This window comes from Rhinichthys klamathensis, unplaced genomic scaffold (genome assembly GCF_029890125.1).
Source record: "Rhinichthys klamathensis goyatoka isolate OS25496 unplaced genomic scaffold, OSU_Roscu_1.1 h1tg000035l_1, whole genome shotgun sequence".
NCBI lineage: Eukaryota > Metazoa > Chordata > Actinopteri > Cypriniformes > Leuciscidae > Rhinichthys > Rhinichthys klamathensis.
Window position 1 is genome coordinate 4,970,780 of NW_026606583.1, and position 19,744 is coordinate 4,990,523.

General features: G+C 38.0%; 1 protein-coding gene across 1 annotated transcript; it reads right to left on the reverse strand.

Annotated features, from left to right (window-relative positions):
- Positions 1 to 3,127: 3,127 nt before the first annotated feature.
- Positions 3,128 to 14,978, reverse strand: pde6c (phosphodiesterase 6C, cGMP-specific, cone, alpha prime). The gene is made up of 22 exons (XM_056245982.1): positions 14,370 to 14,978; positions 11,979 to 12,131; positions 10,197 to 10,286; positions 9,977 to 10,117; positions 9,820 to 9,894; positions 9,673 to 9,737; positions 7,746 to 7,812; positions 7,441 to 7,488; positions 7,084 to 7,233; positions 6,856 to 6,999; positions 6,708 to 6,773; positions 6,449 to 6,595; positions 5,706 to 5,813; positions 5,517 to 5,626; positions 5,340 to 5,427; positions 5,158 to 5,258; positions 4,960 to 5,067; positions 4,811 to 4,874; positions 4,650 to 4,724; positions 4,454 to 4,537; positions 4,096 to 4,249; positions 3,128 to 3,805 (listed from the first exon to the last, which is right to left on the reverse strand). The coding sequence occupies exons 1-22, from the start codon at positions 14,835 to 14,837 to the stop codon at positions 3,744 to 3,746; spliced, it is 2,568 nt and encodes an 855-aa protein (XP_056101957.1). The 5' UTR covers positions 14,838 to 14,978; the 3' UTR covers positions 3,128 to 3,743.
- Positions 14,979 to 19,744: the final 4,766 nt, after the last annotated feature.

Here is a 19,744-nt window from a genome sequence, read left to right on the forward strand (position 1 = left end):
TTTAACAGTCACTTGCACACCTAGTGGCGTAACGATGTAATTGATACAATCGTTATTAATAGACGGGTGAATCGCTGTAATTTAGGAATGGGTGTTTGAATCTAGATCACGATCTTTTAACAATTAATTGTGCAACTCTAATATATATATATTATAATGCAACCATTTACATAAAAATACGTTTACCTGAGGCCCATGATGTTTACCTCTCACATATTTATTATTAAGAGATATTAGGGTTTCCTCTTTAAGTATAGTAAATAATTTTACTTTTGCAGCAATGTCAATAAAAACATTGTAGGAACCCATTGCAACTTAACTAGCGACTGAGTTTACAATCAGACATTATCAAGTGTTTGTATTATCTGACCCATTAAATGTTGACACAATGACTGACTGATGTGCTGTTTTCTCTGTCACTTTTGCCTGGGAATCACCAACGCATTAGCACCAACCGCTGACTTTCTGAAATAGACAGGCTTTCTATTTTATACCTCTCACGTCAAACTCTCAGCACAAGCTCACATGGTCACGGTAGACTGTCGAACTGTCCCGGGCCTCCGCTTACCTGACGGTGGCTGCCAGCCAATCAATGTGAAGAATCAGGCAGGTGGGGGCAGAAAACCTTTTGTTCAATGAGATCCACGTCTATTATGCTTACATATAGACAGATGCCCTTGCGATTGGGCTTCTGTTGCATTTCTGGATTTCCTCAAAACGTAAAATGACAAATGAGGTGTAATTCTCAAAGTTGAACATGAAGCGTTTTGCGCTATATTTATTATAAGATCCTCTGAAAGAGAAAAGTCGTTCGTCTCGGCTGTCAGCCAATTACCTGAGCCTCTTTACCTTGGGATGATCCAGCTTTATTAGGTAATCCACTGCATGATAGAAAAGTCATGAGAGCTTCCTGACATGCCCTCTAAGCAACCTGACAGGACTGTGCGGTCACCTGACCTTAAACTAACAGCAGATGTGGTCAAAGACTACTCTAGAAAGCTCTGAATAATGTTTTTATTTGTTCACATGACATCATTTACAGCATCTTATGTGGTAGTATTCAGTAAATAAGAGGATCGGATATCAGTTCCATGCTCACTCCAAAAGACGCAGTACATATTATTATACACAAGCCTAACAAAGTGTACAAACCATAAACCTGAGATGAGATTTACTCACTTTTGGCCTCTACTGTCTGATCTGGATTTAGAGGGTTTGACATTTAAATGCAGTTAGTAGTTCCGGTGTAAAACTGTCATGGCCCCTGTTATTGGATTAAAGGCCTTAAAGGGATAGTTCACCTAAAAATGAACATTTTATCATCCCTCATGTTGTTACACACCTGTATGAATTTCTTTCTTCTGTTGTTACATACCTGTATGAATTTCTTTCTTCTGTTGGACACAAAAGATGATATGTTAAAGAATGTTGGTAACCAAACAGTTGTCGATAGCCATCGACTTCTATTGGGTTGTTTCATGCTATGGAAGTCAATGGCATGTGGTTACCAACATTTTTTAAATATCTTCTTTTGTGTTCAACAGTGAAAAGAAACTCATACAGGTTTGGAACAACATGAGGGTGAGTAAATGATGACAAAATGTTCATTTTTAGGTGAACTATCCCTTTAAGGCATTTAATCCAATAACAGGGCCCATGACAGTTTAACTACACCGGAACTACTAACTGCATTTAAATGTCAAACCCTCTAAATTTTTGGGCGAACTTTCCCTTTAACAGATTTTTCTAACAAGCGGATGTTGCATAAGAATTGTATGTGTTAGTACATTTACTAAATCTCTTCAGTGGTCATTTGATATAGGCTATATACACTTGTTTGGTTGGTCAAATCGGGGCCGAGTATATTTCCTAAAGCAGAATGAGCTGTTTAGACATCAGGCGATATCAGTGTGCAGCTACCTGAAATAAACAGTTTGTTTACTAGTTCAAATGCTACTGCTGATTCTCAAAAGATCAGAAAAAAGGAGACTTTGACCTTACGAACTGGGTTAGTGCCTTCTGCCAGAGGAGATATCTAGAGGCTTCAGCAGTCTGCTTTAAATAAGCATGGTATTTAAAGATTAAATCTGAGTGAATCTCAGGAGCTCCTCCCCCATCAAACTCTCTTCAAATCTCCTTATAGGTTTACACATGTTCAAGAACTGACCGTTCCCTCTTGCCTTGTCACACCATATGACTTTCTTTAAAAATTCCCTGACATTTTGTACCTCTTGCTCGTGTCTCCATAGAATACCCCTTAAAAGTAATTTAAACGTTTGGTATAAACAAATACCTCTCTATGTTATCAATTGATATTCTATGTAATACACTCAATGTTATACTTTCGATAATACATTATGGTTGAAAACTATGTGCAGTGCTTAGGTATCATTAAACGAATAAAGAACAAACATCAAAGCTCTGGTCATAAATGTTTCTTCACAGCTGGAATGTTCCTGAATACATAATCCATTGACACTGAATTAGACCATTTCACCTTCTCAGCTTCATCTTCCTTAAAGAACAAAAAAGTAGAAAAGTGTATCTTTTAAGAATCCAAACGTCCTGTATCATATCCATCCAAACACAACTGCGACAAGCAAACGCAAATGCAACAAGTGGTTAACGCTGCACAAGATGTTTAGCATTAGCAGTGCCGTCGCCCTATTGAACAACTCATTGTCAGTGTGAAAGACTTGTAGCATGAGATCTGAGTGCATTTTACAAATCCCTTGCTAATAAGCCATCGGCCACAGCTTCTAAAAGCTCTTATTCAACTGAGTTGGTCCTTCAACTCTAAACAAAGCAACTGATATGTATTAAAATGCTTTTTGGTAGTTTAAAGGTGAAGTGTGTAGTTTTATGGGATGTTAAAATCCATTCTCTCCTGTTTAGTAGGCAGAGAGAGCTATAAGCAAGTCATTTGTAAGTTCATTTTACCCCCCCCAAAAAAGGTGCTATCAAAACAATAAAGAGCCTGGCAACACCAATGGCGTTTGTTTGGGGGTGGGGCTATCTGTTTGTTTGACCAATTACAGCGTTCAGGAAACTTGCTTGAAAACAGTCAGTATTTTTGCAACTCATTTGGTGGCACAGAAATTACACACTTCACCTTTAAATGGGAGTGAATTCATCAAAAGAAGAAAAGTCAAATTGGAAGCTTCTATGATCATTTTACAGAGAAGCTAAACACCACATGATTCTGGATTCATTCGAGAATTATGCTATTTTGATCAATTAGTTACTGTCAAGAAGTTATTAACATTTATTGCTCTAATTCATAATGACAGAACTTTTATGGACTCAAAAGCCGCATACTCCAAGTAAGCTCTGTGAACTACTGCACATTCAACATATGTATAGAGTTGTGTTTCGGCCACCATTGTGTGGCAAATAGTAGTAGTTGCATATGCATTACTTCCTCCAGTGTAGTGAGACGTTAGAAGGTACAGTCAAGGTGAAATCAACGGTTAGGAAAAAGCATGAAATTGTCTATTTGGTGAAAATTAGCTGGTGCTCTAGGGCTGGCACCCCATCAGAAAGAGAACCTGACAGGTACAGTATTTCCATTTCTGGCGAATGCCTACGTGTTCACTTGGAGAAGGTACGTCCAGGGAAATGAGACAGAAAATGGAGGAAACTGGTGAAAATGTAGTGATCCTAGGAGCACATTTCACCTCCCTCGACATGATTGCCAGCTGGCCCAGACTTCTCTGTGGCTCTGAATTTCTGGCGGATGATGTTTAAAATATGGTGCAGGTTTTGGACTTTCCTCCCTCTCCACCTCCTCCATCATCACCACCAGCTGCTCCAGTGAAGAAAAGCCAAAAAACAGGGTTTAAACAAGAGAAAAATCGAAGTAGTTGATGTAACAAGTTATGTCATGTACGTTTGGTCCCCCATGGCTATGATTAGCACAAGATATCCCATATACACATGCTTTCAACCTTAGTCTGGTTAGACGAATTGTTGAATTTTATGCAGATGAAAACCCTAGCAATCAATTCTTGCCATTTTCTGATCCAGTTCCCTTATCATTTCCTTTCATTTATCTACTATTCCTGTCTATAAAAGTGCCAAAAAAGGACAACGCACCTTTTTTAGCCTGCTCCTCTTCTAGTCGCTTTCGTTCGTTCTCCAAAGCGTCCACTTTTGCTTGCCAAATATCCGCCAGTTCCTTCCAGTGGACCCTGTTGTTGTTCAGGCCATCAAACATGGGAGTGATCTCTTTGTGGAACCTTGAAAATTCCTGTATGAGAAAAGAGGCCTGTTATTGCAAGCATTCACAAGCCCACCAGTAATTGCCGATACATCATTCCCTGTCAGAACATTTTAGCAAAGTTGTGCTGACATTCCAGGAAAGGCCATTATGGACAGTTGTCCCATTTTCTGCTTACACGGATGTCTGTGCAAAAACCAAATTGATTCCAGCTTGACAGTTTGATGGATTTACCTTGTACACAAACGAGCACACAAAGTCAATGAAACCACACTGCATCTTCGGAAGTTCATCTGACTTGTTCCTGTCCATCATGGGCTGAGAAGAGATTCAAAAGAAATGTATTCTCATTCGGGCACTAGTTTTCTTATAATGCAACCAATTGAAAACCAAAAGCAAAACTAGGTGAAATTGATCTTCACAATCTCACAATGGGTTGTTGATCTAGCACAGATCTTTCCAGATCTCCCTGCTCCCAGAATTCAGCTGCCACCATGAGAGCCACCTTCAGAAAAAAAAAAAAGCGCCATTGGTTCACAATAACCCATGGACTGGATAATCCTGACCATGAATAACCAAAGTTGCACATACTTTGCTCTGGACCTCCCATGGCTTGGTAATGGCAGACAAGTCACAACCGGTCATCATCATTGCCCTGTTTGGAATCAAACAACACGTCTTCAAACGCTCAATTCAATATTTTCTCAAGTAGCAGGGTTTCAATGAGAAGCGGTGCTTACATAATGATTTCCTTCCTAATGGGGTTGTTGGCCACATAGGCGATCGCTTCCTTCTCATCAGACATTGGTTCGGTGGCATCAACAATCTTCTGGAACATTGTCCTTTTTCTGTGTTGGGGAAGAAAACAGGACCATCATCAGTATGATATGTTCAAGAGTGGCTCTACTTGAGGTGAAGATATGCTCTTGAGCGCTTACTTGAAATACAAGGCCAAGTCAGTCGCAATGATGCAGACATCATGCAAGTGCTGGACTGTCTCAAACTGGCGTTTCTGCAGACTTTGGAAAATATTAACATTCTGTAAAAGAGCAAAAAAATAACGTTGGCCCTGGTCATTGCATTAATCTCTGGAACACTTGTGCTTTGTAGCCTAACAAACCTCTTCTGCCATCAGCGTCTTGCTGTATTCAAGATGGTGCCTTTCCAAGATGGAGGAGCCATGAAGCTTGGCCAGAGGTGATCCGCTCCTACATTGGAAATGGATTGTGAGCAACATGTCTTCCTTGCTTTATTGGAAAATAGTATTAGTAAAAATTATATATATATATTAAGTTACTTTGTCTGGTAGAGATTGTTGGTACCCCTGTGGTCAATATCGTGACAGAATGCAGCCGCTACCATCGCAAAGGCATCAAGGTCTGTGTAGTATCTTCTCAGCTTTCCGGTCTGTTAGCCAAGCAAAAAATATTTAATATTTTGACCTCTTTAACGGTAAATAACATGATGTGTGGACTAAAAAACTCACTTGCAGGAGACAGAACATGGTCTGGCCCACATTAAACCCGTGCCTCCAGTTATGGTAGGTGATATCTCTGTAGCCCTTTCGTACGGTGTACATCCATCTGGTTAGGACCTGGTGTAAGACGGCATTTAAGTCCAAAAAAGTTTCATCCCAAAAGTGAAGGAACATGCCATGCTATTGATTTCACAATATCATACACGTGTTGCCAAACTGTTGCATTCGAATTTGTATTAAGTTCAGGCCAGGTCCAGATTTTTGCAATGGCTGGGGAATATGTAAAACTTTGTGAAAGGTGGACATTTGATTGGTGTGGAAATCTGCAGAGCTTTCTGTGTATTGCTAATCACTTGCCAAATAAACATAGGCTTAAGTAATAAGATGAGAGCTACTTGGAAAATCAGCTTTCACACGATACTTTTCATTCCATTCATACGCATATGAATGCTGGAGACCGGAAACGCAAGCTCATGTGAAGAAGTGTCGCATTTCGCAAAGTTCAAGTTTGGTAGACCAAAAAAAATAACGATAAGTCACGGCGTGACCTCTTTTCTGAAATGAAAGAACACAAACTTTAAATCTGCTGCATTGCGGGAAAGTGGAGTAGATTGTATATGTTTTCATTTTGGATTTATTATTTGCTATATTTATGTTTTTAAAAAAGATGCCGCAGAGCATGACGCCATATCACGACCGTTGCAGTGTCCGCTGAAATTTTGTGTGGAAATGCTTGTAAAGTCCAGTCTCACCTCTGCTGGCACTTTGAACTTCTCCACCACTCCAAGTTCAAAGAAACAACGAATGCCACACTTGATAAGGTCAACCTCAGAGAGAGGAAAGTCACTAAAACTAAATAATAGGAGATCGACATCTTTGGCCTCTGGAATGGTGGTTCTCTGTGTGTTCAAATACAGGTAGATACATTAAAAATCAAACATATCATTGAACATATCAGATCAATAATATGTTCACTAGGAGTATATTGGTTCAGAGGGGGGGAAATCATACCAAGAGTTTGTACATTTCTTTCTGATCGCAGTCCTCAGGTTCTTGGTCAAACTTCTCCTTCGTGTTCTAGAAGACAAAAACAAGACAAAAAAAGTCTTTAGTCAACACAATAAAACAGATTGCAGTTTCTTACAGTATGATGCCTCACCAGAATCTGTTGGACTTCAACTGGAGTGGCTTTGGTCTGGTACAAGACCATTTCCTGTGCAATTTCTTTTTTCCACTCCATCCGGTTCAGTTTGTCATATGTGTCACAATTCAGTACAGACCATCCTAAGAACTGTGTCAGGGCCTGAAACAAAGTCCAAAAACAGACTTTAGTGTTGCTGCACAAGATTCAAGGAGCCAAATGGATGGTGAGCATCTTACGACTCACTTCAGTAATTTGTTCATCCTGCTCGTCGAATGGCTTGCCATCTTTTCGGTTGAAGAAAGTGGCAATACCCACAATTTCTTCTTTCTTGTTGACAATGGGAAGGGACAAGACGTTTTTGATGATGAAACCCGATTCGTCCACAGCTTCTTTCTGAAAAGTTGCAAACAAAAAAAGTCAAATTAAAACAGGTTTGTTAAAAGTGTGATCATTGGAAAAATACTTAAACTAATCAAAATAAAGTGTTTTCGAGCTCAGTTTAAATCTATTTCGAAGGTAACAGGTTTGTGTCTATTTTAGGTGTGGATTAGGAATAATATGAGCTCTGAGAGGGATTTATCCTGGGATGGCTTACAGTACCTGGAATGTGAAGTAATCGTCAGCAGCAACATTCATCATGTTGCAAATCTGCAGAAAGAGAAATAACACAAGATTTCCCCCATCAACATAGGCAAGAAGGTGGTAAGTTTAACCCATTAAGTATTTAACTTGGGTTAAGCGGTTATTTAACGTGGTTGCTCAAGGCCACAATGGTGAAAAATCAATCTAGCCCTGAGCTCTATCCATTTCCAACCACACTAACATTATCAAACATGGTTTTAGGATAATGTACTTTCACAGCTGCATAGTTATTGATTTTGTTAAAGAAAATGCTTTGGACTTACAAAGCCGTTTTCAGCCACATAGGTGGGGAGGCCGCTAACAAGTGCCCAGTGGTCAACAGGAGGGCCCCTGGAAGCAGTAACATTCAATAAGTGAGACTGGCAAGCTAGTATGTTATATGGGCAAAAGAATGTAGACAAACAAACACCTGTTGAGTATTTCACTTCAAAACTATAAGCTTTAATAGTGAGTTGGTCCTTCTGAACAGTTTTGAGTAGACCACACTTGTCTGGACTACACTTGGTGTTTAAGTTCATTAGATATCAACTGATATTGTTTTTAATAAGCAATGCCAATTATTTGTATGTCCGATAACTGATATGCAGAACCGATATTTATTGTTCTACTTCTGTTTTTGCTTAATTTCATCAAATCACAACAATTAAAAAAAGCAATTTTTAAATAACAACAGCAGCAACAACAATATTAACAACAGTCTAATGTTTTCAAATGAAGAACATAAATAAAGCGAGTCTATCAACTTTGCATAAATGTAATCACTTGTTTAAAAGTACAATTTAGGTATTGAATGTAAACCCAGGAATAAGTATTAGTTGGCCATTCACTCTAGAGATTTGAGCGTTTTGGTTGGTAATCTTTGTCTCTAAACTGTGTTGAAACAAAGTCTTCAGATATAAAAAGACTGTGCACTTTTATCACTATGAATGGGAGAAAGTGCAATGCACAATATGACGGAATAAGCGCCACCTTCTAAATAAAAGTCCAAATCGTTAATTGGTAAAGCCAACATGTCACTACAGCATCCGTTAGAAGTTCAAACGGATTTAAATATGAAATTTAATCATAAGCTTGGAGTACAGCTTTGGAGAAGTTGATGTTTCTCCATTCAGAAAGATAGGAACTGTACTTGCATGACTGAAATAGCTGCCCAAGAGGCATTATAAAGATGGCCGCCGAGTGAAATGACTTGCCTTAAAGGGACTTTGGTTGTAAGCTTCACTGGGTTTAATAATAACTCGATAAAATGAAAGAGAGAAGAAATGCCCATGTGTCCCGACTCTCCCGACATTGTTAGAAGCAACAAAGAAAACGGTAAATGCATTACATTAGAGTCTCTTTCCAATTAGCCTATTCATGTTTTTGTCGCTGTCAAAAATAAGTTATGAAATACCTGCTAACAGCACTATTTTATTATTTTAAAGTGAGTGTGTCTGCACTCTGCAGCAAATATTACGTGCATCTCATAAGCATTCTTACTCTAAAATGTAATTAATTACTATCCACTAATTACACCTTCAACAGTGTAATTTGATTACTTTCCTAATTACTCTCTCTAAAAAGTATTGCACTACTTATTATAAATTACTTTCTAGTTGAACAATACAAGCATAAACATGGAACTGCTCTTTATATTATTTCAAATAAATTATATAAAATTTCATTCAAATGATTCTTGAACTGAGCAAAGCATTTAAAGGGAGAAGATTACATTACAAATATATTTGAACATCAGACGATGTTAAATCCACTATTGTTTTATATAGAATTGCTCTATAGCCAATACAGTATTTACTGTAATTACTTAAGAAGTAAAAATGAAGAGTAATACCGTACTTTACTTTTTCAAGGGAAAAGTAATTAAATTATAGTAATTAATTACTTAGTAATGCATTACACCAACACTGCTCATAAGTGTCACCCATGTTTTTAAACTCTCTGAAAAATGCTTTTTATATTGGAATAATTATTGGTCAATCTCTACAGTTCATCCCAAAGGTATCTGGTCTGGTTCAGGACTTGTGCACAATTCTGTACAAGATTTGATCTCACAGATATTACATAATTAGCCAAGCTCGTTAGAAAATGGTGTCCAAATAGTTTTGCCCATGTAGTGTATGTGTGGCCTGTGATTTTTCAAAATATGAGTAAATATTATGTTCTTTTAATGTATTAAATAATTATGCTTACGGTATGACTTTGATCTCTTCTTTGCCTTCTAGCAGATAATCAATGATCTTGTAGAAGATGACTTCCTGTTAGAAGAAACAATAAGTTATAATAATACTACTAGCCAGTAACACTGACTTGTTTACCGAAGAGAAAGAAACGTGTTACCCTGCCGTCAGGCGTCTTTGGGCCTTTGTATGGCTCTACGTCTCCCAATTTAACCGGCCACTCATCGTAGAATTCCTAAACAATCAAAGCAAAGTCGAGCGTTTTATGAACCACTGATCAATGACCAAATGGAGGATGTTCACCAGATGTCACAAACCTTTTCTTTGGTCATGTCCAGGAGGCCGACAGAGTACCTCTCACACAGGAGGTAGGTCCTGACGGTGTACAGGGCCTTGTGAAACTGTCGCTCGATGTCTGTCAACTCTTCAAACACTTTGCTGGCAGACCATAGAAGAACCTGTGGTGGCACTTTACAGTCAGAATCAAGATTCAAAACACAGTCAAACATCATTAGGTGCTGTAGTCCACAGCATTACCTGGCTTCTTCTAGATTCCACATTATACATGTATGCAGTGTAGTGCTGTAGGGCGATGACTGTGGCGAAAATGATGTACTTGGAGAAGAGCTGAAAAACATTTGTAACACATTTACTTAGTCAACATGAAATTCCATTTTATGGAATATTGCAGTGTTTGTTATAAATAATTTATCTGTCCTCATCATTACTGTATCTAAATGAATGTGCCCCGCCCTCATAATCTTTAATCCAAATAACTTCCCCTTCCTCTTGCAGCGACGTCTCTTCTCTGATGACTACTGGCATGAGGGCGGGACAACCTGTCACTCACATGAGGCCGACCAATAGCAAACCACAATCATCAAATCAATTCCCGATGGACACAATCCAAATTTTTCTTGTTCGACAAGTCGTTTCACTCATCACAATATGGAAGATAAGACTATGGCAACTTCTATTTCATGGTGACTTCTTAGGTACGGTCACATTGGCGTATTTTCAGCGAACATAAAGGTCAATTAGGTGCCCGTTGTCAGTTAGCATAGAGATGTATGAAGCAATGCTCACACATTATTCAAATCGCTTCAAAAGCTTTCTGTTGGTTACTTGAAAACGAGCGAAATCTGCGTGGTGAACTCCCGATCGTGTAGATTCCTATCCACATTTTTCCTACGGCCCATGACGAAGTGTAAAAGCATTAACAAATTACTACAGCATCCCCTGATAGCACACAAACATCTCGGAGACGTCTATTTGATGTGCGTTTTTCATCTGCAAGATGTCATTTTTGCTAAAACGTTTCAAGACATTTCCTGTCAGATGTTAAATAGACATTTAGAAAACGTCTTTATGATGTTTATGATTTAGAATGTATGTAAAACTGACTTTTAAAGATGTTTATCAGATGTTTGTACACAGCAGATGTTTTCCAGATGAGTCTGTATGCAACATACGTTGCCTTTAACAATAATGTTCATTAACTGGAACATTGAGTGATAATATTTCAAAGTGATTTCTGTCATTTTGAGGGACAATAAATATTGCTTTAGAAACATTTCAGTAAACCCTGCTAATAGGGATTAGAAGGGAAAAGATGAGATAATTATGTTTTAAAGCATCGGTTTGAAAACAACCCTGGAAAGACACTTGAGGATTTGGTGAGAAAAACAAGAGATTCTGAGTGCATTCCAGTGATTCATTAGCCTGGATGCCAGCCCGAACCCCGCCCACAAAATTTTTTGATCGGGAAGTTCTAGAATTCTGACTAGAATATGAGTATGACGAAGTCAGGCTAGTGATTCATGGGATCTATCATAAGTTAAGAGAGAAGACCACAAATGTTCAGTCTTTTTTTTTTTCATACTGTGTTACAGGAGGATACAAAGGAAAAAAGAAAATAATAAGGAGGGAAAGAATGCAGTGGCTGAAAAGAGCTCTATCCATTTATACCATGTCACAAATACCAAGTAGCCTATTTTATTCTCCTGACATTTGAAAATAGAACACATTTTACAGCTCTCTTAGTCAAACTGACTGATTGTTTGTAGAGCAACTTTATGAAATACAATGATTTGTTTCATTCTTTTTGAGTGGAACTTCAAACCGGAAGTGCCTCCCATAATCGAAATTTTGCCGAGCAATGGTAAATGTGACGCACCCATACATAACGATCTGGTCATGCCGATTCAGCACAAATTTTGAGGTCAGTATCACACTGATTTCTGCTTTACATCTGTATACTGTGAATGTTTTAAAAAAAGATTTTCACATTGATGTTATATTTCAAGCTAGCATACTCACGTCTTCGTCTGCTTTGGAGAATTCATTTCCTCCAACTTTATTTATTGCCATAACCACACCAAGTACGTCTTTCCCGCTCATGAGAGGCGCAGTCAGCATGTTTTTAGTGGTGTATCCTGTCTGCTTGTCCACAAAGTCACTGAATTTGGGATTCTAAGGAACAAAGACAGGAAAGGGTTGTATTCGAAAAATTGGTTAAAATCTAGATTGGTTAAAAACTACTTACTACGAAATATACATTAACCCCTCCGCCATTTTAGACAGTAACTTAGCCTACCTACATCTGACATGTTTAAAAATTATTTACATATTTATTTCGACAGAATTGAATATCATTATGCGAAAGCTGTTTCAGTTAATCATTTGGTGACATTTTAAAATATGACCAAATAAAGTAAAGGTATTTTGAATAATTAATATTATTACATATGCCTATTTTTAAACTGCTGAACAGACGTTTTGAATAACTACAATAACAACTTAATAATCTCTTTTAATAAGGCATTTGGATTTTTTTTCTCTTGTCACTGAGTTCTTAAAGGCCCGTTCACCCCAAGAATTACACCAGCGGACGATATCGTTCTGTTTATTCTTAGCGCGTGGTTGTCTGCCACTTTAAAGCAGCACTAAGTAGGAATTCCGTTTTTGTCAAACAGCGACCCCTAGAGTCGCTGTGGAGTACTTGTACTGTCGTGAATAGCACTCAACGCAGAGATGGCTCGCACTCACGGCCGGATCCCCTCCCCCTGTACACCGGTACCTGTTCAGTAGGATGGACGCTGTAACGAGTGGAAATAAGGTATGGCCCCGCTATAAGAGCTGCGCGCGCCCTGTTTAACTATCGGTATGTGCGCCTCGAACACCACATGTATACGGTGCCGGGTTATTTCTGTTTGATGCTCATTTTATCAGATCTGTTTTTTTGCCGTAAAGCAATTCGTTACCTCGCGAGACCTGATATCACACGGTACTTCCTAACACTGAGGCCGGCGACCCAAAGTTGCAAGGGTGGTTTTGCGGCTCACAGGCACCAGGGGGGTGCGAGACGACCACCATTCAACACGAAATCAGTAATATAAACATTACAATGACTCCAAAGCTGTTCGGTTAAGGTAAAAAAGTTACTTAGTTCACCTTTAAATGCTCGATCTCTTTAAAGCAGGAAGGATTCTGATTGGCTGTCAATGTTTTTATCGTCCATTAGCTGGATAAAATCGTTCTGATAGTGATTCCAGCGATATCGTTTCTCTGTGCAGTTATCGTTATAGCTGTGGTGTGAACTCTGCTATCCTTTAATATTGAGGACGATTTTTAGAACGATATCTTTATCGTTATCTTTATAGTTATCGTCCTTGGTGTGAACGGTCCTAATTCTGCCTAAATTTACACTTCTGTGTTATGTAAGTCGAAGGTTAATACATTTAACCCTGTCTCGAACACTTAAGTTGAGGTTGCACCACCATGTGTGTGCCATGATTAAACACAATGCTAGTAGTATCTTTAATTATTTTCATTTTTGTATCAGTTCTGGCTTGAGGAGCTCTTTCTCCCAGAACTAATAATGACTTTCACTGCTGTAACCTAATGTAGTCTAGGTGATTAAGTCATATTAATATTATAATAATATTTTTGACTACAATAAAAACACTTTTTTTTAGATGTTACCACATAATATGTTTACGGTGTATTATCTGCATAAATCGTAATCTATTAGGAATATAAAACACTGCTTTATGGCCTTTTAAAATATTTTTTCTTCAATTTTGAACACAATTTACATATTGCTAAATGCTATTTAAAAACAACACTAAAGGGTTTACAGGAAATTACAGTGGCTGCTTGGTCATAAAAAATTACGAGGTCTTCATGCAAAACAAAGAGGTTAAATTTGTCGAAGTTTTTACTCACAAAAGTTGCTACAAGATTTGTGGCATTTAAAAATGACGAATGCCTTAAAGTACCAGCAATATTAACCCAGCAACCAAAATGTAGAACGTTTGCTATAATGTTCTAAGTTATGAAAACTTCCATATTCCATTTTATCATTTTGCATTATGGGAACGTTACTTTTGAATGTTCTCTGAACGTTCTGAAAAAGGTAGTAACATTTAAAACACAAACATTTCAGGAAAAAAAAACATTCCATGAACTATACTATAGATAATGTTTTTGTGCTAACATTTTTTGTATATTTTGTTATCTATTCATTTATTGTTTTTATTTAATTTTTTAAAAAGTATTTATAATTATTTTATTTTTTTTATGTATGCTGCTTGGATTTATTGTGTTTGTGTTTAACACATATGTTTGTTATTTGCAGAGTGTAATTACGTTTTAAAGAAAAGAATAACTAGGGGAGCAATGAAAGACAGCTTTACTTCTTTTACTCACCTGTTTGACATCGGGAATATTAGCTGGTTTTTTCGTGGTTGCTATTTGGCCAACTATGCCAATGTCAATAGGGAAGACAATTTCAGACTGAGGGTTGACCAGGTTGGCCTCGTATTTCGAGGTAGGGGTGACGTCGAAAAGACACGTAGCGAGCTCAGGGATGCCATTTCTCGCTCGGTTTATGAAATAGCTGCAGCGGTCGGCGTTCACCAGCATACATATCCTCTGCAGGACCTTGTGCATGGCCTTTTCCATAATGGGCTGCGAATGCATGTCTTTGACCATGTCGAAGATGATGTTGGCCTCCTGGATTTGGCTGACATCCTTGAACGAGGTCGGATCTTTGATGTCAAGGTTCTCGGCAAAAGCGGCGGCGAGCGCCTCGCATCGGATGTTCTTCTCAAAATACTCTTTGGCGAACTGTGGGTTATTCTCCAAGTACTTTTCCACACTATCCTTGTCTGCCATTTTGAAGTGCGCTTCTGTGCTCACAGATTCATTACTTATGGGATGTCAGGCTGGAAAGTGAAGCTTGTCAGTGGCCTGCTTCAGACAGGTGCATCCTCCAGTGCTGGTCTCCTCCAGAGAATAGTGGCTTACAGGCTGAAGGGATCAAAGCGGCCGCTAATTAAAGTGACGTCATGACATTAAACCCCTAAGCTTCCTTAACCTGCAAATCCCCACCCTGATCATTTTATGTTAGACAATCCAGTCATAGCCGAACGCCCCAGTTTTCTCCCGTGGTGAAAGTGTTGGCACATGACATAATATTTGTCACATCATCCGTCTGTCGATTAGACCGACGGTGTTTCTGATCTAATGCACCACCACCATCACCAGCGCTTGTGTGTTCAATGGGCACAGTATGTGCACAAGGAGAGAAGTTGCAGTCCTTGGACATGCTTAGATATTCATATCCGTGCTAAAATAATACATTTGTGGAAAAATGTTTCAACATTTTCATTTTAACTGGCATATTTAGTTACGTAGCCTATAGAGCTGGCATATCGATTAATCAAGATTTTTCTTGAGCACTGAATCAGCATATTAGAATATTAGAATGATTTCTGAAGGATAATTTGACACCGGACTTAATACTGATTCCTAGCTGCTGAAAATTAAGCTTTTATACTTGTAAATATACTTGTATACTTGTTATTAAGCTTGTATTCACTGCTGGTCAAAAGTGTTTACACTTAAATGCTTAAAACCATGATTTTAAATACAAAAAAGTTAACAAATGATATGCCAACCACCCAAACGCAAATTCTTTGAAGCATTGCCCTTCTTAAACCTCAAGCTCTCCCAGTAAGAAGAGAGATTCTCTGAATCGGGCTATTATTAGCTCTTTTGCCCTTTCTGCACCCAGGAGTGATGCTGCACACCTGATCTATTTACACCGATGCGGTCTGTCTGTCAGTCTGCCAAACAAATAAAGGGATCTGTCTCCTTTTTCTTTTCTATCAAGGAAAGGATCAGGTAGCAGCCATACGGTATGTAAAAGGAAAAAGCATCATATGTACCTGGCTTTGTATATCCAGGATTAAGTAAAAGTGATTATCAGGATATACTCTCTTGTAGGGAGAGAGCTTCGGCTTGGCACGTTTAAGTTCACATTACCTGTGTTTCCACCTTCGGGTCAGTGCGAGCCAGGGCTTTAAACGGGCCTGCCGGGGTAAAAGCATCAGGGCCCAAAATCTGCTGCGTTTCCAGTAGCCTACTGTCGGGCCAGAAGCTCTGCAGCGCTTCACTCAAACCTGCCCGTAACTCTCCTCTCTGGAACAACGCCACACAAACCCATCATGCACCGACAAATGGAAGTTTTAACAGAAAACTAATCAGAAAGAAATCACTGGAAACAGCGTGATCGCAAAACAAACATGATAAAAGCGACCGTTTGCTGGTATTTTTGTGGTTTACTTGAATATTTGAAACCCAAGCAAACAAGCATCGATGTTTTACCACAGGTTTACAATAAAAAGTGATTGATCATAATTAATCAATTTGTGTCAAAATTGCACATTAGTCACAGTAGCCAGTAAGTGGTTTACCGTCTATTTCACAAAAGAAAGACACACTTACTTATTCGAGACTGTTTCTGTTTATTTGGTAGTTAGGCTACAGCACATATTTACATCACATTTAGAAAGAATGATAATTTCTACAAATATGCCATCAAAAATACGACCCGAGGAGCTCTCTCCCAGTAGGCTAGTTATATTTTCAGTCAGAGAAACAGAGGAAGCTCTCGGAAAAAAAAGTTGCTTTATTTTATGATAGTCCAGTATAAAGCGTAGGCTACTGACAGATCAAATAAAAACATGATTGTGATAACCATTATGATTTGTCTGATTTCTTCAAGCGTTCATATAGACTATGGTAATGGTTAGCGTGCATATCTTTTGCATCGCGTACAAATAGTATTTCTAACTTACGGTGATCAGAATCCACATCAGATCACAAACAGAAGGCATTCAAACATGAAAGTGAGTTTTGAGGTAAATTATTTAAAAGTCTTTAATGCTGACAGAATCATTCCAGACTCAGGTAAACCCCGCCTCTGTTCGTAACCAAATCTGATGCATGCAAACGAAAACAAACAAGTGCGTTCATGTATTTATTGAGTGATCTTGGCTTGGAGCAGAGCAGTGGTGCACGGAGATATCAGGCCTCAGCCTAACAGTAAAGTCTTCAATTTTTGACCCTGATATATTCAAGACAACTTTAATCCATCATCATCACCTTTGAGCCGAAACAGAGTTGTCAGATGTTTACCCCCTCATTCCCAAACAAACTTCTAAAAAGGGTCGTCTGCTGGTCATCGTCAGCCTACACAATCAAGATCTAATGAGCTGAGATTAGGCTTAGTTAGCTTGATATCAGATCTGCTTTACTTAACTTGTATTAGTAACGTTGCAAATAAAGCGTTGGGAGATTAAAGGGCGTTTGTTTGCAAACTGGCCATAAAAATCATTTTAATACGATGACATCACAATATCTCTGTTAGGCTATTAGTTTTCTGTTATAGTATAACAGATAATGAACAGTCAGCCAGTCTCTTTTTAACATGGGCACTTACTAAAGTAAATGAATGTTGAATAAATTACAACAATTTTATTGTTTGCACAACAATGTCATAAGAAAGATGAAAGTCACACAAATTGACCAATCAGAATCCAGTATTCCAGTGAGCATGCAGTGTAATGATATGAAGTAATAATTTGTAGATTTTTACCATAGGGGAGACCGGGGGAGGTTGTAACCTATGGTTGTAACATGGGAAGTGTTGTAACCTCCCCGATCCATCATGGTGATTGTCAAGGCTGGAAACAGGCACATGCAGAATATATATATAAAACAAAAAAAAACTGATTTTGAGGTCAAAAAGTAAAAATTTTGACCAAGACTATATATTTTGTTTAGTATCTGTACAATTGCAGATAAAACTGTATGACTTATATTAGATTAAATAGTCGTTTCTTAGGCAATATGTGATGTATTTCCCCCCTGCTAATTTCACACCACTATGCTAATACAGCTAGCTAAACATTAGCTGACAGGGGTGGGGTGGGGTGGGTTGTAAGACTTATTTAAAAAGTGTTACAACCATCCCCTTACTAAGAATATAACTAAGAATTTTCTTGATTTGAATGTTTTTAAAGAATAACTAGGGCATGGAAAAAAGAAAGACTGACAGAGGTGTCTCTGCCAGTGTTTTATATAAAGTGGTTTGCATGGAGCAATTTAACAACTCAAAGCCAAAGAAGGTTTGGGTGAAATGCGCCCATCAAGCCTGTACAGTTACCAGCATCACTCATCTCTCAGAACTGTGACTCTGATTAAGAATATACACACATAGACACACACTCACACGCACATTGACGTTATTTTTTGTTAGACTTAAAGATGTACAAAGATGTTCTTTAATCTGGTACATTGTAGTAGTGTTTATTAAGTATACCGTTAAGTACGTTTGTTTAGTAGATTAATTTACACACACAGATGTTTTTTTACAAAGATGTTATTTAATTAGGTACATTGTAGTAGCCTAGTGTTATTATTAAGTGTACTGTGAAGTAACTTTGTTCTAGTAGACAAATTTAAACACAGACACACACGAGTCAAACAGACATAGTCTGTTATTGAGAGAGAGAGACATTGTTCTTATATTTCAATAAATCTGTTTTTGAACAATATCATATGGAATGGCATCCATTTTTACTTCTTTTGTCTTTTGTTACAACTTACCCCAGCATGTGTTATAACCTTCACCGGTAGTGGGGTAGGTTGTAACAAAGGAACACCATGTATTTGACATCAACTCACGAGGTCTGTGATATTCTTGTAGAGGGCTGAATTGGTTCCATTTGTAGTAAACAAATGGGTACTTAGTATACAAGTTTGAGAACTCAAGCTAAAAAATTCAGCGAGTTATAAGTGCTGAAGCAAAAAGTGTTACAACCCTCACCCGGTCTCCAGGGAGAATATAACATTCAGAAGTTTGTGGTCGGTACGTTTTTTTCAAACACATCAAACAGTTGATGAACCCCATTGACCTCCATAGTAGGGAAAAAAATACTATGGAAGTCAATGGGGCCCATCAACTGTGGTTATACCGACATTCTTCAAAATATCTTCTTTTGTGTTCAGCAGAAGAAAGAAATTCATACAGGTTTGAAGTAAATTGAGGGTGAAGTAAATTATGACAGATTTTTCATTTTTAAGTGAACTATTCCTTTAATTGTTTTACCTCAAAATGGCATTGTAGGTCACCTTTACAAATGTTTTGCTGCCTTACCGGTATTTACATCCCAAAAAAAAAAGAGGTGTTGTAACAAGTTACATAAGTTACCTTTTTTTTCAAGGTTTTGCCAGGAATTTAGGTCATTGCAAAACTAGTTTTGCAAAACCAGCTACGTAACTTATGTCAATGACACTAAAAAGAGTCATGAAATACTCTACAGCACAATCACTTAGTTCTCTGTTATTAACAAGGAAAAGTAAAAAATCTTTAATTTTTATTTATTTTGCCATTTTCAAAAGAATCAAAACCCATCCATGAACAGGAACTCTGTTAGCCACTTTATTAGTTACACCTTTATTGTACCGGTATGTTCCTCAAATTATGTTGGTTTAATTGAACTTGTAGGGTCATTAAGTACAAATATCCCCTTCCGGACATATCCCCTCCCCTTCCTTAAAGTCGTTTGGTTACTTTTAAAGGCCAAAAAAGAAATCTTTTTTTTTTTTTTTTTTTTTTTTTTCAAAGAATCAGAACCTGGCCTCATGTTCGAGCCTGGGTTCTGATTCTTTGAATAAAAAAAAATAAAGATTTCTTTAAATATATATACACTCTAAAAAATGCTGGGTTGTTT